The sequence below is a fragment of the Leptopilina boulardi genome, unplaced genomic scaffold (genome assembly GCF_019393585.1).
Source record: "Leptopilina boulardi isolate dan_hultmark-lab unplaced genomic scaffold, ZJU_Lbou_2.1 LbouV2_396, whole genome shotgun sequence".
In the NCBI taxonomy this organism is placed as follows: domain Eukaryota; kingdom Metazoa; phylum Arthropoda; class Insecta; order Hymenoptera; family Figitidae; genus Leptopilina; species Leptopilina boulardi.
Window position 1 is genome coordinate 100,070 of NW_026137969.1, and position 23,405 is coordinate 123,474.

Sequence of the window (23,405 nt, forward strand, 5' to 3'; positions counted from 1 at the left end):
AAACCCAAAAAAATTTCTTAAATCAAAAATAATTTGTTTGAAACAAATAAATTTTCTTTGTATCACAAAAAAATTTGTCCAACAAATTTATTTTTTCTTGAATTAAAGAAATCTTTTTTCTAGATGTAAAAAAAACAGTAGAAAATTGTAACAAAATTTTTAAAAAAATTTATTGATTGATTTTTGTTATATATTTTTTTTAATTTTGTTAACAGGTGACAAAATAGAAACTAATGTTGGTACATTAAAAGCAGGAGAAACATTTGGCGAAATTTCTCTTTTACACAGAGTTCCAAGAACATTGACAATTACTAGTAAAAGTAAGGGCAATTATCAATTATTAAAATTTTTTAACAATAATAAAAAATGCATTAATTTTAAAAACATTTTAAAAATAAAATTTTGTGACTAGACCAAAAAAAATTTTTTTTTTTAGAAAAATTGTTTTTTAATTAAATTTTTATTTTAATTAATTCTTTCTTTTTTTTATAAAGCTCCCGTCGACTTATTGTACATTTCACGAGAATATTTTAATCAAATTTTAAAACATTCACTTATGGAAGAATGGGACATACTACAAGACGCTTTGATTAATTTTAATTATTTCAAAGGTTGGGATGAAAATACAATGCGCGAATGTTGTATACTTAGTAAAGTGAAAAATTATAAACCCAATGAGGTATTTTAAGAAAATTATAAGAAAAAAAGAAAAAAAACGACTAGAAATAATTAACTTTTATTTATAATATATAGATTATTATTGGCGATGGAAAAGGAATGGTAAATTATGTTTATTTTGTTCTTGTCGGTGAATGTAAATTAATTGAACATATGATAGTGGAAGAGAAAAAATTTAATCGAGAAATTCAATATAATTTATATAATAATTTAGAAACGAAAGAATCAAGACTTAAGAAAAAAGATATGGAGATGCGGAAAAATCAAAAATTAACAAAATATAGTGAAAAATTTGATCAAGATAAATGGAGTGTATGTAAATTTTTTTATGAATATAAGAATATAGTTTTCATTTTATTTTAAAAAATTAAAAAAAAAATTTTTTTTTTAATATATTTTTATTTATTGTAGTTAGAGAAAAGTTTGCAATCAGAAAAACCTACGTCAATCACTGATTTAACAGAATATTTGAAAAGAAAACGATTTCCAAGTAAAGATCGATTAAGTATGGCTACTGTAAGAATTTTAGACGTTGTAAGTATAAAAAAAACATTATTAGTGAATAATACCAACAGAATTGTAGAAATAAGACAAATGTCGGTAAGTTATCATCAGTCGGTAAAGTAGATTTCATTAACGGCATTTTACCATCAGTCGATAAAGTCGTAATCTAAATTACCACTTGATGGTAACTAGAAGTTTCATTGGATTTTTTTAATCCTTTTTTTAGATAAATCAGTGGCACGATATTACGGAAACTGCAAATACGCTAATGATGAAACCTTCGACAATATCGCAACAACAATATCCAAAAAATGTACGGACAAGATTTATGCAAATTTGTATATTTTATCGAGGATCTTGTTTTGCTTTAGGTAATAAATTTTGAAATTATGTCTTATTTGTTAATAATTCTTTATCATATTTTTGTCATAAAAATTTTTAATGTAATTCTATTTGGAATTAATTTTTTTTAAAAATCTTATTTAGGTGAAGAAATGCGGAATAGACGAATAGTGTCATTAACAGATGTAAGATGTTTATTAATTCCACGTTATTGGCTCTTGAAGCAAAATCGAGCAAATATTTGGGAGAGAGTAAAATTATTTTTGAATTCAAAATATCCTAATAGTGATGAATTACTTCAAACATTTGTTGTACATAGAAAGTGAGTGAAAATTGGTATCCAGGATTTAATGTCATAGACCAATCATAACCTCAAAATTCAAGGCCGCATAGGTCAAGGGAAAGTTGGCTTTGAGGTTATGTCTAACAAACTTAACTTTAAATTCCCCTAACAAAGAAATGAACATAACCTTAAAATTAAGATAAAATTTTAATACTTGCAAGCATTTAAAAAATTAATCATAAATCTTCTGAATAATTAATTATAAAAAACGTAAATTTTTATTTTCCCAGGTGGACAAAATATAGACAAGGTTTAGTGGAAGAAGCCATTGGAAGAAATGGTCGTCAGGCATATAACGACACCAATAAATGTGACGTTCCATATTCAATAAGAATTAACGAAATTTCATAAAATAAATATTTCACTAAAATCCTTCAGCACGTGGATCAAGTGAAATTTTTAACACATCACGTATACTAATAGGTTTAACTTTTGCCTCTGAAACACATATGTAATAATAAAAATTATTTTTCATATAAACGCTATAACCTAAAAAAAATAAAATAAAATAAACCTAAAAATAATAAAGTTAAATAAATTTTTTTGTAAATAAACAACACCAGGGTGGGAATCCAGCCATAATGGCTGTAAAATATTATAAATTATAAAAATTGTTTTCTTTTGATACTCACTTCATTTTGTTTAAATATTAAATTCTCCTATTAAGAAACCAACTTGCCAAAGTCGTCAGATTAATAGTCGACTAATAATAATTAAATTCGATTATGATTTGTCCTTTCGTTCTGTTATGAAAACTCTCATGAGGCATTGAGTGTAGAATCTACGTTACCGACGGTCGCTTATCGGTTATTGATCGTGGATAAAATTCGCTATTAATTAACCTGAATGTCAGCGAGAAGAGAGGGCGCTGTTTAACAATGCTTTCGAGTTTGACTCGTCAGCCATTTTACCCTCATTCTCATCCTGGTGTCAGTACAGAATAGTTCGTGTTTTTCTCTATTCTTTTTTTGTAAAACCAAAATTAAAATGTAACGTAATTGTAACTAATAGTGCGACGAGGCGTCTTCGTCGTCGTCAATTGGACTGTGAGTCCCTAAATTAATTATATGAGTCGTTTTCCTTCCTAGTCGATCTCATTATTATTTAAAAATCATAGATTAAAATAAAATATAAATCTTGTTAATGGGCCTTCTAACACTTTCATAAATTTAACTTTTTCAAAATTCAGGTGAATAATAATAAATAGTGTTATTGTTCAATTCTGCCTAATTAATGGTGTTTCTCCTTATCCCCCCTCTCCACGGTTTGTTAGAAAGTTTTTCCAAACATTTTTCTGAACTAATCTGTTAATTATTGGAAAGTAATTAAATTAATTTTTGGCTATTTTCCCGTAAAATATCCTGTCGCTAAAAATAAATTATTCTCTTCAATTAAAAGAAATCATAATAAATCAAAAATAACCTCAAAGTGTAGATAACGTTTTCTTTGACTAATCCTTGACTCCACGATAAATTAACCTTATTGTCTAACTTAATAAAATTAATTATTAAAATTGTAACGATGTAAATTGTTACTTATATTGGTTGGTGTCGGTCAGCGTTTTTGTCCTTCTCGATAAGTCAGCTGTTTAGTTTTTCGTGTCAGCGTGACACGGGGTGTTTTCGACGTTGACACTCTGAGCGCTCTGAGAGCTCGAAAAGGTTCTCAACCACATTTTATTATTTTAGTGTATTTAACCTAATTTAACCTAACCTAATCCAATGCAATCTTCTCATTACGCTTTCAAGACCGGTGAAGACCACGCTGTTGCATCATGGAGGAAAGAATAATTTTAAATGATTTAGTTTTAAAGAACAATAAAACATTATTCAAAAATAATGGTCGCATTTCATGCGACGTAACGAACGTTGATACGAGTAAGTATTAATTTTAATGTAATATTTATATTTTTTATTTATTTATTTTATTTATTTATTTTATTTATTTTATTTATTTTATTTATTTTATTTATTTTATTTATTTTATTTATTTTATTTATTTTATTTATTTTATTTATTTTATTTATTTTATTTATTTTACTTATTTTATTTATTTTATTTATTTTATTTATTTTATTTATTTTATTTATTTTATTTATTTTATTTATTTTATTTATTTTATTTATTTTATTTTATTTATATTTTAACAAGATTTTGTACAATTCCTATGGCGTTAACGTAATTGACTTCAGGGTTTAAATTTGCCATTTTTGAAAATTTTACGTTATTTACTTTCGCACTCAGAAAACACGCTCGGTTTATTAAACAAGATTGAGAAACCAGAGCACGAGCACAGCCCGAACACATCCAATTTCAAATAAAGCATGCAAATAACACACCCTTTTTTGTGCACATCACCTAAAACTGCAGCTCGTATCACAAACATGTCACTTTTAGCATGCTTTAGCCAATCATAATAAGTTATGGCTAATCATAATTTTTAATATTGGTTGAGAACCACTTAACACTTTCAGAACACTCAGAGTGTCGACGTCGAAAACACCCATGAACGTGTGTTTTGGCAATTTTTCTGTGTGATGAATTGCGCATGTTTTTACCGTCTAAAGGCACGATTGTCAGCGTCGTTATCTATGTTTTCCTGGGTGCTGCCGCCAAAATCGTCCAGAGAGAAGGATGGAGCGATATGGGTGACAAGAAAAAACGTCTCTCTTAAAAAATTAGGAGATCTAGGGAAAGTCAGCGTCAATAGACAGTCGATTTTGAATCGTATCGAAAGGAAGACCCTTTCGCGTTACACGCTTAATTATTCTTCTAAGTAATTATTATTTAGTTTGGTTAAATAAATCTTTATTCTTTGTTAAATAAATGTGAGTTATTGTGATTGTTATTTGGATTTATCAGCGTCATTCAACGTCGCCTTAGTGTCGTCATTTCAACGTTGGTGAGTTGTTTATTGGTTAATTTTGTTTAGGGATCGTCTATGCACCGATGGTCTGCAGCTTGGTTGGAATCTCCCTTTGGTTATTTCAGCGTAATTTCAGATAAGCATATATATGTGCAAATAAGTTTCTTCTGCTATTTTCCTTCGTCTGGATTGTTGGTCCTTAACGAATCTTAATGATGTTCATGAATATTAATTAGTTTAAGGTGTTGATCATCGTCATCATCCTCCAGTATGGATAAGGACTGGATAACTTCTTCTGTAACTGATTTAGCATGTGATTTATTATTAATTAAACTAAGTGATCGGAATTGTATGCGACTGTCGTTGCAACTATTACTGAAATCGTTCAGACCAGTAGAGATCAAACTGAGGTGGGCAAAATCTCCTTTACCTGCTAATTCGATGGTGGAATTTTTGACGTAATTTTGACTGGATGAGAGTAATGAATGATCGGGAGCTGACATCATCTGTAAATAGTCATTTTTTCCCTCTAGCACCTTTGTGTTCATCTCTACGTATGGTCTGTTTAGATCTATGTAGTACTAATGATATCAAAAACCAAAAACAATTTAATTATTAAAAAAAACATGAAGCGGAACGAGAAAGAGGAGAAAAAATAAAAATGATTAGTAGCGGATACAGAAGATCTTTACCTGTTGCACACTTTTTTCTAAAAAGTCACCAATGGAATTAGCTAATTCCGAAAATGACGGACGTAAAATTGGATTTGTTGTCCAGCACTGTTGTATTATATCATACCTAGAAAAGAATTTATTAAATTTCAATTGAGTTTGAAAACTATATGGTAAAACAAACCTACATTTCTTTTGTAGAATATTCAGGTTTTTCCAACCTATATCCTTCAATCAGTTTCTGACATTGTGTTTCTGCATCAATACTAAAATAAGGTGTTTGTGCCAACGTAAAAAACTCCCACAAAACAACGCCAAATGACCAAACATCCGACTGAGTGGAAAATACTCTATCGCGAATTGATTCTATCGCCATCCATTTAATTGGCAAAAGTAAATCGTCTTTCTTTTTATAATTATTGTCTTTGTACATTGACTTGGATAATCCAAAATCACTAATTTTTACAATATTATTCTCTGTCAATAAAATATTTCGTGCCGCAAGATCTCCATGTAACACCTAATAACATTAAGAATTCAGTACATAGTTGTGTAAATTTGCTTAAAAAAATTAACGTTCATATTCTAGAAAAATGTACTTTTCGTCCAGAAAGATACTCCATCCCACGTGCAACTTGAAAAGCCCAAGATGTTAAATCCTGTGTGCAGATGGATTGTACTATTTCATCTTTGTAATCACTCTGATAATTGGTTCTGCATTGACAAAAAAATTTTCTTTTATTGAATTCTCCTGTACCTAACGTTATTTCATGTGAATTTTGAGTTACGGATTCAACAGCAGATCTGATAGTATCCAAGTTACGACTATCTAATATTTGTACAGTACGTTTCAAAGTATTTATATTAGGAAATAATAATACCTGTTTGCCTCGACGTAATTATTGGTTTCAGAAGCAAAGTTCCGTCCAATGTTTAATTTTCCGGTAGCAGGATCAATTTGATCAATAAAATCTTCTCTATGTCGAAGAAGATAGTTTTGTAGATTCCCAAAGTGACAATATTCCAGAATAATTAATAGTTCACCTAAAAAGTTTATATCTTACCCTGTTTAAATTCTTCTTTAAGATATATATTAGGGGCATTCTTTGTCAAAAAACACCCACTCTGGCCAGAAAAGATTTAATTTAAAAAAGCTCTATATAGGCTTAAATTACAGCGACTGTTATCTATTTTTTGATGCCGTATGGCATATTTTAAATATTAAACATGGAACCACAAATGTTAAAAGACACTTTCAATTTTATCGAAAAAAGTAATATTTTTTAAAAAACATGGTTAAAACTTTTTTTGATGATATAAAAAATTACCGACGTAGAAATCTACATTACCGGCTAATGGTGAAACAAGAAAATGATGATAGTGAAACAGGAAAACCGATTAGATATCAATTACCGACATAAAACTCTACCTTACAGATTTTATATTTGCATTTTTCTTGTTATACCATCAGTCGGTAATGTAGATTTCTACGTCGGTAATTTTTATAACATCATTTCATTGTTTACCATCAGTCGGTAGTGTAAATTTCTATATCGGTAATTTTTTATATCATCATTTTTGTTTTACCATCAGTCGGTAATGTAGATTTCTATGTCGGTAATATCCTACTAATATTTTGTCTTTAATAATAGAATTAATTGAATACATAATTCAAAATTACTGACTTTTGGAAATATTTTTTGTACAAGCTCCGAGGAGGTTAACAATATTAATATGCTTTCCAAGATGAACCATAATTTTCAGTTCGCTAGCTAGTGCTTTAATGTACATTGGATCCAATGTGCGCTTAATCATTTTTACAGCAACAGTCGTAATCTTTTCATTTTTCATAATTCCCACCGCTCTGGCTTTTCTAACAACACCGAATGCTCCGCTACCCAATTGTGTTCCTAAAATAATAGATGATAGAAAATCGTCAAACAAACATCTTGTTTGTAATAGATTTAAATTTGGAATGTTACATATTGAAATTGATTTATAGAAAGTCAAAATTGGATTTCTAGGAAGTGTAAAGTATGTATGAAGTAATTTTAAAACATAACTGAATTCATTTTTAAATTATTTATTTTTACCAAGTGCTAGTTTTTCTTGTGGAAATTCCCATTTTTTATCATAGGGAAGATGCTCTGCTTGATCTTCGAGTGTTAATTCAGGATTTATGCTTTCCAGAGCTCCTTCTTCAAAAAAAGTCAATCCAGCATCTATTAATTTCTGTCTCTTTACCTAAATCCAATAATACGTTTTTATCATATCAATCTAAAACGATTCCAGTGTTACAAACTCCATTAATATTGAAATAAAACAAAATAATAAAAACTTACTCTCCTTCGTCGAATTATAATGCAATAAGTTGTTGTAAATATACAGCAAACAATTAACACAAATCTGATAATAAGAATCCAAGTTTCGGACACTTTATTCCCTTAAATTAACAAATACATTTTTAATTTAATAAAATAAAAAATTTTAGTCTTCTGAAAATACCCTTTTGTATGTGCGAATTAATTTTATAAAATATTATACCACCTAATTAATTTCAAAGAATTCAAATATTTTGTCTTCAAAACTAAAGCCATTCAGAATTTTTGAGTCAAAACAAAAATTCAAGCAGTTTTTATTTTCTTACCTATAGAAATGAAGGTAAGAAATCTTTCTTCTATAGCAAGGCGGTTTTTAGCCCGACACACATATCTACCACTACTTTTTTCATCGAGATATTTTATTTTAAGTTTCTGTTTGTTTCCAGTAAAAAAATACTGATTGTTGCTTTCCAGCAGATGTTGATCCTAGTAATATTGAATTTATTTATTGTATTGCAGAAATAATATGTATGACAAAAAATATTACCTTGTACCAAGTGACAGTTGGTTCAGGTATTCCAGTAGCAGTACATATTAATTCAATATTTTGCCTCAAAGTATTTAAATCAAAAGCTACTTCTGTTCCGTTCATGTTTGTTTCTACGATTGTAGCAGGTTCAGAATCTTAAAGATTATTAAACAAAAATCCACTAACTAGAAATCTCATTTGCATTAATAAAAATACGAAAAAGTAAATTAAAAGTTCATATAAATACCAGCTAAATTCAAAACGTAGTATTCTTTATATTCTTTGAAATCGTTAGCAATTGCGACGCATGTATATTCCGCCGCATGCGATATTAGTAATTTTTTTATTGACAATGTTATACGATGTGAAAATTGAGTTGTTTCAGTAGTTAATTTCACACTGTCTGTAATAATGATAAAAATAACTTTTAAAATAATTTCAAAATTATTTTATTTTGTAAAACTATGTTTTTAATAATACGAAAAATTATATTTGCATCAAAGAATACTTTTATTGTTTATAAGTGTAGGATATGACAAAACGTACCATTTTCAGTGATATTTTTCCCATCAATTAGCCATTTTAAATTATTAGTGTAGTTGTAAGAGGATGCAAAGCAAATTAGTTCCAAATCATCTTTATTAGTTAATTGATGTTCAGGAAAAATTATTCCCATGCCACTATTGTAATCTGTAAACAAGTTTATCTAATATTTTATATACGGATCTTTTAGGGTACAGAATAGCAGGTTAGCTTTAGAAAAACACCAATTTTTATTCTAAACAAAATATCATTTTTAATTTTATGGATTTAAATTTTACTCTTCTAAAATTGCTCTTATCTATTTAATACTTACCGGAAACAAATATTTTTTTACTTATTGTTCTGCAACCGACTGTATTGCATGCAATGCACGTGATATTACCGGACATTTTCACTTGAAATTCTACTATTGTCTCAAACATAATAGGTGATTTTTCTGTTAACGTCCATTTCTGAAAGCAGGACATAATTATTAAGAAACGATAGATGAGAAGTCATCAATCATAAACAAGAAAATAACAACTCTCTTGAAAGTCGAAAATTGCGCTCTTACATAAAATGCTTAAAAATAATAATAATAATGCTTAATATTACACTACGGAAGTGCCGTCAAGCTTTAAACTTCATAGGTGAAGGTCCACTTAATTCTCGTTATTGCGACCCTTGGCGATCTTTCTGGCCTATTTATTCTTTGCTCGTACGAGAGTCTTTTTGGACTCCTCAAGGGCCGTCCTGAAGATTTAGCATCCTTCGCTGCCTGCGATATGACTAATGTTCGCCTTATTGCCACACTTTTCTCTACATCAGATGCAGTTTGGGATTCAATTGCATTTTGCAAACTTATGATCGACTTCAACGCACTTGAAGCACGCAGTACATCTGTCGGTTGCCTTAAAAACTCTTCCAATGTAGCCGTACGCCAGGCACCGGTGGCATCGCACGACCATCACCCTTCTATTATTAAGCAACACATAAAGTCAATCCTTATGCATCTTTCTTTCTCCAACCTGTCCGCCTTCTTTGGGTCGGTGACTACAACCGCGAGCTTCATTCCTCATTGGCTGGGTCCTAGGACCGTCACTTTTCCGGCTTCTGGAGCACTTCCTCCAACACCTGTTGGACCTCTAATTCCTGTGTGAGGCAATCTATGTCGCTGATCTCCATTGTGACCTGTCTATCCATGTGTACCTTCCCCATGCTTCCAACCGATTTGGTGACCTCAGCGGTGAATGCCAATGTTTTGGAGTCTTCTCCGATTTTGATTAGGAGATTTCCCTTTTTAGTAGACCTTGCGCCACAATCTGCTTGTGGCTGACGTTTGGATTCACTTACCTCCGAAGTTTGCTATATACATTGGCATACGTTGTTCCTGTTGCATTGCCTTTAGCGCCACCAAGATTGCTATCTCAATTAACTGTTAACGCGTGTTTTGTCTTCACCTCACTGAACAGATCCTAAAGAGTCTTAAGTCTGTTCTTAATAGTCATATTGACATTCTTCTGGACTTCCCAAGACTTTACTATCTTGGCGATCTCATCTTCGATCGTCTAAAGACAATCATCTTTCTTCTGGCTAAATTTTAAACAGTTTTCGCGTTCTTCTTCAATTGTCTCGTTGTCTAGGTCAGAGAGAATCAAATTTCTTCCACTGCTGGCACTAGAAACGTTTGAAGCGTTTCCTCTTCTGGTTCCAAGTCTTTCCAAACAGACCTGGGGAATCTTAAGAAGCTGGGTGCCTCCATGGTCCATTCTCCTTGTGGCATTGATTGCTGCAGTTCCCAATGTGTCCAATACTGCGATACTGTTGTCACTGGATTTCGACATTTTGGTTTAAGGATTCCTTTAGTGAAAAGCCCCATTACCACGACAAGGTCTATCAAGAATTTACAAGACTTTTGGTAGCTGACAATCATTGGCAGGGAATAATAATATTATCATATTTAGGTTTAGGTAGGGTCATTGGCAACTCTGCTTTCAATTTCATCAAAATTGTCAAAAATTCGTTTCTAAATGGAATAATAAGAATTAAATTAATATTTTCTCTTACCACAGTGTCTCCGGCAAAACAACCATAATCATCAGAACAAGTAATATATTTCCAGGTCACATTACACGCAGGATATGAATAGACTTCATTTCTTATCAAAGCTAATTGATTTGGAGCATAATGCACATGTGCCTTAATATTATATCTCGGCTTACCTGAAATATGTTTTTTAGTTAATTTTTATTACATAAATAATAATAAATTTAACAATAGAAATACTAATGAAGACAAAAAAAATTTGAGCTTAATAATAAGTAGCGTAAACCACTCATTTTAAAGTGCAACCATGAGTATGGCGCCACGTTCATTTAACTAATTTTGAACTGCGAAAAAAAATTAGTTCAAATTTTTTCTGCGATTAAAATAATAGAAAAAAATCTTACCTTTAACGTAAATAATAAACCTAATGGATTTATTTCCATGTTGATTTGAAACTTCCAATGTATAATTGCCAGAATGATATACCATCAAACTAAAAATGTTCAACTGTGTGTATGTTAATTCTGAATCCTGCTTTAGAAATATAGAACCATCAGACAAATTAAACATTTCGTTTAAAGGCTGCTTTTTACTGTTTCCTGAATTGTACATCCTAAACAGTAAAATTCTTTAAATTCTAATTTAACTTAAAAATTTTGCAATCTTTTATATTAAATTACAAAATTTTTGTAGACTTAAGAAAGATTTTCGTAAAAAAATTTTAAGTTTTTATTCGCATAATGAATACAATAAATCTTACCAACGAATTTTTGGCTGTGGATACGCATTAATGTCCACTGTCCAAGATATGTAATTACCTTCGTTTAGTGTTTGAAATCTGTTCTTATCGGTACAATATAATTCAATAAAAGTTTTTCGAGGATCTACAAAGAAGCAGAAAAATTATTACAAACAATACTTTTCGTTTATTTTGAACAAAAATTTTTAATCAAATTTGTGATTAGATAAAATTTTATTCTAGAATGAATGCGCTCTAAACAAAATATAGAACTGTGTAATTACCGTGAATCTCTATTTCTGTCTCCTGATAGTCTTGTGAACCAATAGATTTTGCTTGACAACCATACCAACCGCTATCCTCATTGGTAGAATTTAAAATTTTTAATTGCGCTTCACACGTCATGTCACCAAATTTTTCGGAATGTTCATAAATTTCTACTTGTCTTCTTGTGTTCTAAAGAAAATTTTACAGTTTGTCAATCGAAATGTTTATATATGAAATATTGAAAAAATCAAAATAGATATTTGTAACTATCACAGCGATACGCCAAATTGTGTAATTTTGCAGAATATCTGAAGATGTTAAAATGATTTTAATAAAATTGTAATTCATATTCCATCTTACATTTTGAATTAAAGTTTTGTTAGGTGGCCCAAACCACTGTAATGTAACTTGCTCGCTATTTAGACATCTTACTGTACAATTAATGTTTACACTTTCACCCTCAACCACGTATCTTGGTGTCACAGAAGACATTCTGAAAGACCTAATTGAATCTGGATCTATATAAGAAACAAATTCTACATATATAATGTTAATTATAAAAATAATAATTTATTCAGTACATCCGTGCAAACTATATAATGTAGAATTACGAAAAAAAATGATATCAAACTCATGATACCGTTAAAATCTTACATGTGACGTTTACAAAAAAATCAATCGTTTGAGTGAATCCATCTTCACGTGTTGCTGTACATTTGTATTGATTGCTATCTATCGCTTTAGCTTTTTTAAGCAAAAAACCCTCTTTTGGGTCGAATGACGATTGTATCTTGTCATTTATCTTGAAAAGTAATAAAAAATATTAAATAGAATTATCTCGCAAACTAAATCATGATAAAAACTAATGCTTTGTAATTTAAAAAATAAAAAAATTGTTTATTAAAAATATGCGTTATTTAAATATATGTATAGTTTGAGAAATATAACACCGACTATTTTTTATGGTAATTTTCATCAAATTTATATAAAATTACTAACGGAATTATCAAGAGTTGAAATTGTAACTTTATAATTAGGCGAAGTAGGACGACAGGGAATGACTTTATCGTATCCAAAATTTGCATATATTCCATCTAATTTCGTATCAGGTACTAGTAATTCAACATTGGCTAAAAATTAAAATTTTAATTTAAAAAAATTGAATTTAAAATACAATTTTTATTTCATGGATAGAAACATGGCGCCTTTAGATACTTGTGAAAAGTGTTTAGAATTATTCAGATTTTTCAATCGTACAGCGGATTTTCATGGAAACCAACTCTATAGGTATGCGTTACTGGGGGTCAATTACGTAATTTTTTTCCGGATTTCACATTCCGGATTCCACTTTTAAAATTCCAGATTCTACATTCTGAATCCCATATTCCGGATTCCACTTTTTACATTTCGGATTCCACTTTCAAAATGCCGGATTCTACATTCTAAAAGTGGAATCCGCAATGTGGGATCCGGAATGTGGAATTCAGAATGTAAAAAGTGGAATCCAGAATGTTGGTTCCGGTATGTGAAATGTGGAATCCGAAAAAAGTTACGTAATTGACCTTATTTATTTGAACTTATTCAAACCAATTGTAATTTATTCAAAAACTTTCCTCAGGGATGATAATAATCTAAAATTGTCACGTTTGTATCATTGAAATAAAAAGAAAATATTGTAAGCCAACATGGAGCATAAATTACATATAAAAAATAAAAAATTTTAATACATTTTACGTAAACATAAGTCCAGAAAAACTCAGTGTAATAACTTATTCCTGTTGTACATTCATACCATCCAGTGTCACCAGTAACAGTTGACAAACGACTCAACCTTTGAACATATTTTCCATTCTTATCATAGAATGTCGTTATAGTTACATTTGAAGTATATATCTATAAAAGTACATAATTATTATTTATCTAACCTGAAGAATTTGTATTTTTTGTTTATTTCTACTTCAGTTACTAACATTCGTAAGATTATAAGGAAAAGTGGAAAAACTTGACTCTATATCATCGGTACAATTAAGTTCCAATAATTCACCTTCGTTTACAATAATTTCCTTTGCAAAAGGATGTTTTATTGGTTTCTGTGTCAAAGAACCTGAAAAAAAAGAAATTTAATAAATTTTTTTTCTTTATTTATTTAAATCCAATTTACTTCATTAATTATAAGATAAGCAGTATCTTTTTGTAAATAAAAAAATAAAATTATTTTAGAAAATAATCTTTCACTGATATATAAGAAATATTTACAAAATCCGCCTCTTTTTTCTCAACTTCCGGCCAGTATATTTAGAAATTTTTTATACTTTTTTATCTTCCTTCGTTAAAATAATCTACAGGATGTCCAAAAATAAAATACGAAATATTGTAAAGTGATTTAATTTTTTTCAATCTACAGTACTTTGATCAAATATATTCTTTAATAAATTAAACTGATTTTACTTGTATTAATTTGAATTGGATTGTAAATTAATTCTAAACTGTATTACAATATTTGTATCAGTATTTTATTTCCCTAACATTTTGAAACCTGTACAGAAGTGTAAAAAATGTTTTGGATATTATAATTCCCAAAGGTTTAAATAATACAGTAATAATTAAAATATTTAAAAGTAAAATCTTATTTTTGCAAATAATCGCATTACAAATTAGAAGAAATTAATTTTTAAGTGTTACACACCTGAAAGAAAAGTACAGATGAAGAAAAACAATCCAATTTGTCTGGTTTGTCTCATTTTAAATCTTTTGACTTTGAAATATAATAACTTTCTGTAATTTGTACTAAACCACCTTTGCAAAAGATGAGACTTATTCGACGAGAATGTATAAGGAGCGACTCAAGTGGAATATGCTCGAAATTGGACAATATATAAAGGACATATAATTTCTTCCATATCGAATAAAAACTGCCCGAGGATTTACGTTTTAACGTATCGATAACAGTATCTGACAACATTGTAACTTGCACGACGACAAACGCATTTGTGATATAAAATTAATTTTGATAAAAATTAGATACTTTCTAATTAGTTTTTTCTAATTAATTAATTATGAAATGGAACTAATAAATTTATACGTTCAATATTTCTTTAGAAAATTTTAAACAGAAATTAAAAAATAAACATTATTTATATAAAAGTGTTTTTCAAATATATTCTATTTCAACCTCAACATTATCCTTCGTCATAAAAGTATTACTTGATTAGTAAATTATTAAAAGGATTAAAATCATATTGTAATTCATCCTAATAACCTGATGTTTAATATTTTTCAGTTCTCTAAATTTATATCTTCTTCTATAAGATATTATTCAATTTAGTTATTTTTTAACACATCACGTACTAATTGGTTCAATTTTTTAAACTTATTTAAGAATAACAATTATTCTTAATATAAACGCTCATATTTATTTTCATTCGAATCGTATATATTTCTTTTTACATGCGTTTGTAAATTTTAATATTCGTAGATCAGATTCTTCTACTACTCTCATTCGTCTGGATTATTGGTCCTTAACGAATCTTGATGATGTTCATGAAAATTCATTGGTTTGAGGTGTTGATCATCGTCATCCTGTTGGAGTATTGAGAACTCAACCATTTCTTCTGTAACTGATTCAGCAGATGATTTATCATTAACTGGACTAAGCGATCGGAACTGAGTGCGACTATCGTTACAACTATTACTGGAACCGTCCTGATCAGAGGAGGTCAAACTGAGGTGTGCAAAATCTCCTTTTTCTACTAATTCAATGGTAGAATTTTTGACGTAATTTTGACTTGATGAGAGTAATGTATGATCGGGAGCTGACATCATCTTTAAATAGTCATTTTTTCCCTGTAGAACCTTTGTGTTTAAGTCTACGTATGGTCTGTTCAGATCTATGTAGTACTAATGATACCACAAACCAAAAACAATTTAATTATTAAAATAAAACATGAAGCGGAACGAGAAAGAGGAGAAAAAATAAAAATGATTAGTAGCGGATACAGAAGATCTTTACCTGTTGCACACTTTTTTCTAAAAAGTCACCAATGGAATTAGCTAATTCCGAAAATGACGGACGTAAAATTGGATTTGTTGTCCAGCACTGTTGTATTATATCATACCTAGAAAAGAATTTATTAAATTTCAATTGAGTTTGAAAACTATATGGTAAAACAAACCTACATTTCTTTTGTAGCATATTCAGGTTTTTCCAGCCTATATCCTTCAATCAGTTTCTGATATTGTGTTTCTGCATCAATACTAAAATAAGGTGTTTGTGCCAACGTAAAAAACTCCCACAAAACAACGCCAAATGACCAAACATCCGACTGAGTGGAAAATACTCTATCGCGAATTGATTCTATCGCCATCCATTTAATTGGCAAAAGTAAATCGTCTTTCTTTTTATAATTATTGTCTTTGTACATTGACTTGGATAATCCAAAATCACTAATTTTTACAATATTATTCTCTGTCAATAAAATATTTCGTGCCGCAAGATCTCCATGTAACACCTAATAACATTAAGAATTCAGTACATAGTTGTGTAAATTTGCTTAAAAAAATTAACGTTCATATTCTAGAAAAATGTACTTTTCGTCCAGAAAGATACTCCATCCCACGTGCAACTTGAAAAGCCCAAGATGTTAAATCCTGCGTGCAGATGGATTGGAATATCTCGTCTTTGTAATCATCCTCATGATTAGTTCTGCATTGAGAATAAATATTTTTCTTATTGAATTCTCCTGTTCCTAACATTATTTCATGTGAATCTTGAATTACAAATTCAACAGCAGATCTAGTAGTATACCTGTTTGCCTCGACGTAATTATCGGTTTTGAACGCAAATTTCTGTTTAATGTTAACATTGAATTTTCCGGTAGCGGGATCAATTTGATCAATAAAATCTTCTCTCTGACGAAGAAGATAATTGTGTAGATTCCCAAAATGACAATATTCCAAAATAATCAGTAGTTCATCTAAAAAATTTATATCTTATCTTGTTTTAATCCTTATTATTAGGGATATTTTTTGTCAAAAGAAAAACATCCTTTCTGCCCAGAATAGATTTAGTTGAAAAAAGCTCTACATGGGCTTAAATTACAGCAAATTTTGTCTATTTTTTAATGCCGTATGACAATTTTTAAATATTAAATATGGGGGACCACAAATGTTAAAAAAAAATCTTCAATATTATCGAAAAAAGTAATATTTTTTTAAAACAATGTCAAAACTTTTTTTTAAATATTAAAAATTACCGACATAGAAATCGACATTACCGACTTTATATTTTCACTCCCTAGTAAAACAAAAAAAAGAATTATATAAAAATTACAGACATAGAATTCTACCTTATGGACTTTATATTTTCACTACCCATTTATATCATCAGTCGGTAATGAAGATTTCTATGTCAGTAATTTTTATATTATCATTTTTCCTGTTTTATCATCAGTCGGTAATGTAGATTTCTATGTCGGTAATTTTTTATATACAAAAACTTTTAACCTTGTGATAAAAGAAATTTTACTTTTTTCGCTAATATTGAAGGTTTTCTTTAACATTTGTGGTCCCTCATGTTTAATATTTAAAAAGTGCCATACAGCATCAAAAAATAGATCTAATTTGTTATAATTTAAGCCCATATAGAGCATTTTTTAAATTAAATCTATTCTGGGCAGAGGGTGTGTCTTTTTGACAAGAATTCCCCATTAATATCTTGTCTTTAATTATAGAATTAATTGAAATATAGAAAATTACTGACGTTTAGAAATATTTTTTGTACAAGCACCGAGGAGGTTAACAATATTGATATGCTTTCCAAGATGAACCATAATTTTCAGTTCGCTAGCTAGTGCTTTAATGTACATTGGATCCAATGTGCGCTTAATCATTTTTACAGCAACAGTCGTAATCTTTTCATTTTTCATAATTCCCACCGCTTTGGCTTTTCTAACAACACCAAATGCTCCGCTACCCAATTGTGTTCCTAAAATAATTAGATGATAGAAAATTTAGAAAATCGTTAAAAACACTTTGGTTGTAATAGTTTATCTTTATTGTAACAATCTGATTTATTTAAAGTGGATTAGTGAGAAGTGGAATGTGTAAAGTTGTATGTGGTAATTTCAAAGCATAACTAAATTTATTTTTAAATGTTACATTTTTACCAAGTGCTAGTTTTTCTTGTGGAAATTCCCATTTTTTATCATAGGGAAGATGCTCTGCTTGATCCTCGAGTGTTAATTCAGGATTTATGCTTTCCAGAGCTCCTTCTTTAAAAAAAGTCAATCCAGCATCTATTAATTTCTGTCTCTTTATCTAAATCAAATAGTACGTTTTTATCATATTAATCTAAAACGATTCCAGTGTCATAAACTTAATTAATATTAAAATAAAACAAAACAATGAAAACTTACTCTCCTTTGTCGAATTATAATACAATAAGTTGTTATAAATATACAGCAAACGATTAACACAAATCTACTAATAAGAATCCAAGTTTCGGACACTTTATTCCCTTAAATTAACAAATACATTTTTAATTTAATAAAGTAAAACATTTAAGACTTCTGAAAATGCCCTTTTGTGAATTAATTTTATAAAATATTATACCACCTAATTAATTTCAAAGAATTCAAATATTTTGTCTTCAAAACTAAAGCCATTGAGAATTTTTCAGTAAAAACAAAAATTCAAGCAGTTTTTATTTTCTTACCTATAGAAATGAAGGTAAGAAACCTTTCTTCTATAGCAAGGCGGTTTTTAGCCCGACACACATATTTACCACTACTTTTTTCATCGAGATATTTTATTTTAAGTTTCTGTTTGTTTCCAGTAAAAAAATACTGATTGTTGCTTTCCAGCAGATGTTGATCCTAGTAATATTGAATTTATTTATTGTATTGCAGAAATAATATGTATGACAAAAAATATTACCTTGTACCAAGTGACAGTTGGTTCAGGTATTCCAGTAGCAGTACATATTAATTCAATATTTTGCCTCAAAGTATTTAAATCAAAAGCTACTTCTGTTCCGTTCATGTTTGTTTCTACGATTGTAGCAGGTTCAGGATCTTAAAGATTATTAAACAAAAATCCACTAACTAGGAATCTCATTTGCATTAATAAAAATACGAAAAAGTAAATTAAAAGTTCATATAAATACCAGCTAAATTCAAAACGTAGTATTCTTTATATTCTTTGAAATCGTTAGCAATTGCGACGCATGTATATTCCGCCGCATGCGATATTAGTAATTTTTTTATTGACAATGTTATACGATGTGAAATTTGAGTTGTTTCAGTAGTTAATTTCACACTGTCTGTAATAATGATAAAAATAATTTTTAAAATAGTTACAAAATTATTTTATTTTGTCAAACTATGTTTTTAATACGCAAAATTTTATTTGGATCAAAGAATACTTTTATTGTTTATTAGTGTAGGATATTACAAAACGTACCATTTTCAGTGATATTTTGCCCATCAATTAGCCATGTTAAATTATTAGTGTAATTGTAAATAGATGCGAAGCAAATTAGTTCCAAATCATTTTCATTAGTTAATTGATGTTCAGGAAAAATTATTCCCATGCCACTATTGTAATCTGTAAATAATTTTATTTAAAAATTTTAAATACGGATCTACAAACTTATAGGCTACAGGCTATAATGGGTTAGCTTTTGGAACAATACAATTTTTTATTTCCAAATAACATGTTTTAATTTTGTGGATTTAAATTTTACTCTTTTAAAATTGCTGTTATCTATTTCATACTCACCGGAAACAAATATTTCTTTACTTATTGTTCTACAACCGACTGCATTGCATGCAATGCATGTGATATTACCGGACATTTCCACATGAAATTTTACTATTGTCTCAAACATAATGGGTGATTTTTCCCTTAATGTCCATTTCTGAAAGCAGAATATTTGGGTAGGATCAACTCTGTTTTTGACTTAAATTCAATGAAAATTGTCATAAATTCGTTTCTAAAGAAATCTTTTTTGGGAAGATGGATTTGAATTAATATTTTCTCTTACCACAATGTTATTGTCAGAACAATCATTAGTATCAGAACAAGTAAGATATTTCCAGGTCACATTACACGCAGGATATGAAGATATTTCATTTCTTATCACAACTAACTGATTTGAAGCATAATGCGCATATGCCTTAATATTAAATATAGGCTTACCTGAAATATGTTACTTATGTTAATTTTAAAAAAATTTTTATTACATAAATAATAAATTTAACATAAGCAACAACAGAAATACTAGTGAAGGCAGAAAAAATTTGAGCTCAAAATGAGTAACGTAAACTGATCATTTTAAAGTACAACAAAAATGAAGAATAAATTTTTTCTGCAATTAAAATAATTAAAAAATAGAAAATCTTACTGGTAACATAAATAGAAAACGTAATTGATTTATTTTCATGTATATTTGAAACTTCCAATGTATAATTGCCAGAATGATATCCCATCAAATAACTAATTGTTAACTTTGTGTATGTCAATGCTGAATCCTGCTCTAGACTTAAGTGACGAATAGATTCATCGTATAAAGTCTGCATTTTACTGTTTCCTGGATTGTATATCCTACATAATAAATTCAACTCCAATTTAACTTAAAAATTTCTGTCTTTTAAATTAAATTACACAATTTTTGTAGACTTAAGAAAGATTTTTTAGAAATTTTTTAAAAATTTTATTCGCATAATGAATAATGTCTTACCAACGACATGTTGGCTGTGGATACGCATTAATGTTCACTGTCCACATTATGTAACCACCTTCGCTTTGTATTTGAAATCTGTTCTTAACGGCACAATATAATTTAATAAAAGTTTTTCGAGGATCTATAAAGAAGCAGCAAAATTATTACGAAGAATATTTTTCCTTTATTTTAAACATGAATTTTAAATCAGATTTGTCATAAAATTTCAATGGAGAATAAATGCTCGAAACAAAATATTTTTTCTAGAACTGTGTGTATAATTACCGTGTAATTCTATTTTTGTTGCTTGATAGTCTTGTGAACCAATAGATTTTGCTTGACAACCATACCAACCGCAATCATCAATGGTAAAATTTAGAATTTTTAATTGTGCTTCACACGTCATGTCACCGAATTTTCCATAATGTTCATAAATTTTCACTTGTCTTCTTTCGTTCTAAAGAAAATTTTACAGTTTTTGTCAATCAAAATATATGAAACATTCAAAATAGATCTATGAAACTGTCACAGAGATATGCCAAATTGTGTAATTTTGCAGAATATCTAAAGATGTTAAAATGATTTAAAGAAATTGTAATTCATATTTCATCTTACATTTTGAATTAAAGTTTTGTTAGGTGGCCCATACCATTGTAATCTAATTTGCTTATTATTTAGACATCTTACTGTACAATTAATGTTTACACTTTCACCCTCAACCACGTATCTTGGTATCACAGAAGACATTCTGAAAGACCTAATTGAATCTGGATCTATATAAGAAACAAATTCTCCTTAAAATGTTAATTTATTCATTACACCAATAAAAAATATATAAGATGAAATTACAGGAAAAAAAAACAAATTATATTAAATTTATAATACTGTTAAAATCTTACATGTTACATTTACATAAAAATCAATTGTTTGAGTGAATCCATCTTCACGTGTTGCTGAACATTTGTATTGATTGCTATCTATCGCTATAGGATTGAAAATCATAAAACCATTTTTTGGATTGAATGACGATTGTATCCTGTTATTTGTCTTAAAAAGAAATAGAAAAATATTAAACTAAAATTATTTCGCAACTAAATCATCCAAGAATGGCTTAGTGACTAGGGTTGTATTATATTATTTATATAAAATTACTAACTGAATTATCAACAGTTGAAATCGTGACATTATAATTAGGCGAAGTAGGACGACATGGGATGATATTTTTGTAATCAAAATCATTATATATTATATAAGATTTTGTATAAGGCACTAATAATTGAACATCGGCTAAAAATGAAAATTTTAATTTAAAAAATTTAATTAAAATATACGCAATTTTTATTTCATATAAATACAAACATGGAGCTTTTAGTTTACTAGTAAACTGTTTTAGAGAATTATTAAGATGTAGTCATTAAAACCAATTGTTTATTCGAAAACTATTCTTCGGGAAGTTAATAATCTGAAATTGTCATGTTTGTATTTTTTGAAATAAAAAAAAAATATTTTAAGCAATGTTTTAGCCATAAATTACATATAAAAAGTAAAAGTAATACATTTTACGTAAACATAAGTCTCAATGTAAGAATTTGTATCATTTTTACAATGATAACTTCCAGTGTCACCAGTAATTGCTGACAATCGACTTAACGTTTGAACATATTTTCCATTATCATCACGGAATGTCTTAATATTTACATTTGAAGTAAATATCTATAAAAATACATTATAATATATTGTTTTTAATCTAAATCTAAAGAATTTGCACTTTTTTGTTTATTATATATTTCAGTTACTAACATCTGAAAGATTATGAGGAAAAAAGGTAAAACTTGATCCAATTCTACCTGTACAATTAAGTTCCAATAATTCACCTTCGTTTACAATAATGTCTTTTGCATAAGAATAGGAGCCTGTGCGCAATAGCAATGAACCTGAAAAAAAATATAATTTAAAAAATTTTACTTTATTTATTTAAATTCAATTTAATTCATTAATTAAGATAAGCAGGATTTTTTTTAAATGATAAAAAATAATTATCTTTTTCTATTAATTTCCGGACAGTATATTTAGGAATTTTTTTTATACATTTATCTTCCTTCGTCAAAATAATTTACAGGATATCCCAAAATAAAAGACGAGATTGTAAAGTGATTTTATTATTTTTTAATATACAGTACTTTTGATCATATTTATTCACTGATTTAACTTGTATTAATTTGTAACAAAATATTTCTATCTGTGTTTTATTTCCCTAACTTATGAAACCTGTTACAGAAATGTAAAAAATGTTTTAGATTTTCTAATTCCCAAAGCTTTGAATGATAAATTTTGAAATATGATTACGAAAAGTATAATCTTGTTTTTGCAAATGTTCGCATTACAAATTATAAGAAATTAATTTTTAAGTGTTACACACCTGAAAGAAAAGTACAGATGAAGAAAAACAATCCAATTTGTCTGGTTTGTCTCATTTTAAATCTTTTGACTTTGAAATATAATAAATTTCTGTAATTTGTACTAAACCACTTTTGCAAAAGATGAGACTTTTTTTACTAGAATGTATAAGGAGCGACTCAAGTGAAATATGCTCGAAATTGGACAATATATAAAGGACATATAATTTCTTCCATATCAAATAAAAACTGTCCGAGGATTTACGTTTTAACATATAGATAACAGTATCTGACAACATTGTAAATTGCACGACGACAAACGCATTTGTGATATAAAATTAATTTTGATAAAAATTAGATACTTTCTAATTAGTTTTTTTTCTAATTAATTAATTATGAAATGGAACAAATAAATATATTTTCAATATTTCTTTATAAAATTTTAAACAGAAATTAAAAAATA

At 28.5% G+C, this 23,405-nt stretch overlaps 3 protein-coding genes across 6 annotated transcripts in view; 1 reads left to right on the top strand and 2 right to left on the bottom strand.

The window, feature by feature from the left end:
* The window catches only part of LOC127288852 (uncharacterized), a 42,330-nt gene that overhangs the window by 1,571 nt on the left and 17,354 nt on the right, over window positions 1-23,405 (top strand). Inside the window, exons 4-10 of one of the 2 annotated variants that reach the window (XR_007844095.1) lie at window positions 216-320; window positions 495-679; window positions 754-990; window positions 1,090-1,212; window positions 1,409-1,553; window positions 1,669-1,846; window positions 2,098-2,913. Coding sequence is in view for 1 of the 2 variants with exons in the window: in XM_051316541.1 (XP_051172498.1) it covers window positions 216-320; window positions 495-679; window positions 754-990; window positions 1,090-1,212; window positions 1,409-1,553; window positions 1,669-1,846; window positions 2,098-2,218 (1,094 nt within the window). In the remaining variant the exon portion in view is untranslated. Of the gene's footprint in view, window positions 1-215; window positions 321-494; window positions 680-753; window positions 991-1,089; window positions 1,213-1,408; window positions 1,554-1,668; window positions 1,847-2,097; window positions 2,961-23,405 lie in introns of those variants that run through there. The other variant, XM_051316541.1, reaches the window with a different exon arrangement.
* Window positions 4,681-14,934, bottom strand: LOC127288850 (vascular endothelial growth factor receptor 1-like). Its single transcript, XM_051316539.1, has 24 exons — window positions 14,514-14,934; window positions 13,798-13,931; window positions 13,555-13,720; window positions 12,827-12,957; window positions 12,482-12,629; window positions 12,188-12,345; window positions 11,845-12,016; window positions 11,582-11,705; window positions 11,226-11,434; window positions 10,843-10,997; window positions 9,110-9,248; window positions 8,800-8,943; window positions 8,501-8,656; window positions 8,272-8,408; window positions 8,051-8,210; window positions 7,746-7,846; window positions 7,497-7,647; window positions 7,089-7,313; window positions 6,285-6,447; window positions 6,003-6,117; window positions 5,592-5,923; window positions 5,425-5,530; window positions 5,163-5,313; window positions 4,681-5,033 (listed from the first exon to the last, which is right to left on the bottom strand). Exons 1-24 carry the CDS (start codon window positions 14,566-14,568, stop codon window positions 4,942-4,944), a joined length of 3,624 nt encoding a protein of 1,207 aa, XP_051172496.1. The 5' UTR covers window positions 14,569-14,934; the 3' UTR covers window positions 4,681-4,941.
* Window positions 15,111-23,290, bottom strand: LOC127288849 (vascular endothelial growth factor receptor 1-like). 3 transcript variants are annotated; one of them, XM_051316536.1, is made up of 23 exons: window positions 22,966-23,290; window positions 22,347-22,480; window positions 22,103-22,259; window positions 21,703-21,833; window positions 21,446-21,593; window positions 21,162-21,319; window positions 20,832-21,003; window positions 20,565-20,688; window positions 20,229-20,428; window positions 19,869-20,023; window positions 19,604-19,742; window positions 19,286-19,429; window positions 18,990-19,145; window positions 18,761-18,897; window positions 18,540-18,699; window positions 18,241-18,341; window positions 17,992-18,142; window positions 17,586-17,810; window positions 16,632-16,800; window positions 16,415-16,529; window positions 16,004-16,335; window positions 15,837-15,942; window positions 15,111-15,724 (listed from the first exon to the last, which is right to left on the bottom strand). In XM_051316536.1, the coding sequence occupies exons 1-23, from the start codon at window positions 23,018-23,020 to the stop codon at window positions 15,323-15,325; spliced, it is 3,771 nt and encodes a 1,256-aa protein (XP_051172493.1). In that variant the 5' UTR covers window positions 23,021-23,290; the 3' UTR covers window positions 15,111-15,322. The 3 variants fall into 3 exon arrangements, with proteins under 3 accessions (XP_051172493.1, XP_051172492.1, XP_051172494.1); XM_051316535.1 differs by having other exon boundaries at window positions 16,415-16,800; XM_051316537.1 differs by lacking the exon at window positions 18,241-18,341 and having other exon boundaries at window positions 16,415-16,800; window positions 17,992-18,096.

Bases quoted from the DNA above. Each gene is read 5' to 3' on its own strand.
- LOC127288850 (XM_051316539.1), bottom strand. From the start codon at position 14,568: ATGAGACAAACCAGACAAATTGGATTGTTTTTCTTCATCTGTACTTTT. The intron at 13,721-13,797 runs GTTAGTAACTGA...GTACTTTTATAG, and splicing joins TTCCTTATAATCTTACGAAT to ATATATACTTCAAATGTAAC. The intron at 8,409-8,500 runs GTATTTATATGA...ATAATCTTTAAG, and splicing joins CTACGTTTTGAATTTAGCTG to ATTCTGAACCTGCTACAATC.
- LOC127288849 (XM_051316535.1), bottom strand. From the start codon at position 23,020: ATGAGACAAACCAGACAAATTGGATTGTTTTTCTTCATCTGTACTTTT. The intron at 20,024-20,228 runs GTAAGATTTTCT...AACATATTTCAG, and splicing joins GTTTTCTATTTATGTTACCA to GTAAGCCTATATTTAATATT. The intron at 15,943-16,003 runs GTAGGTTTGTTT...ATTCTTTTCTAG, and splicing joins GAATATGCTACAAAAGAAAT to GTATGATATAATACAACAGT.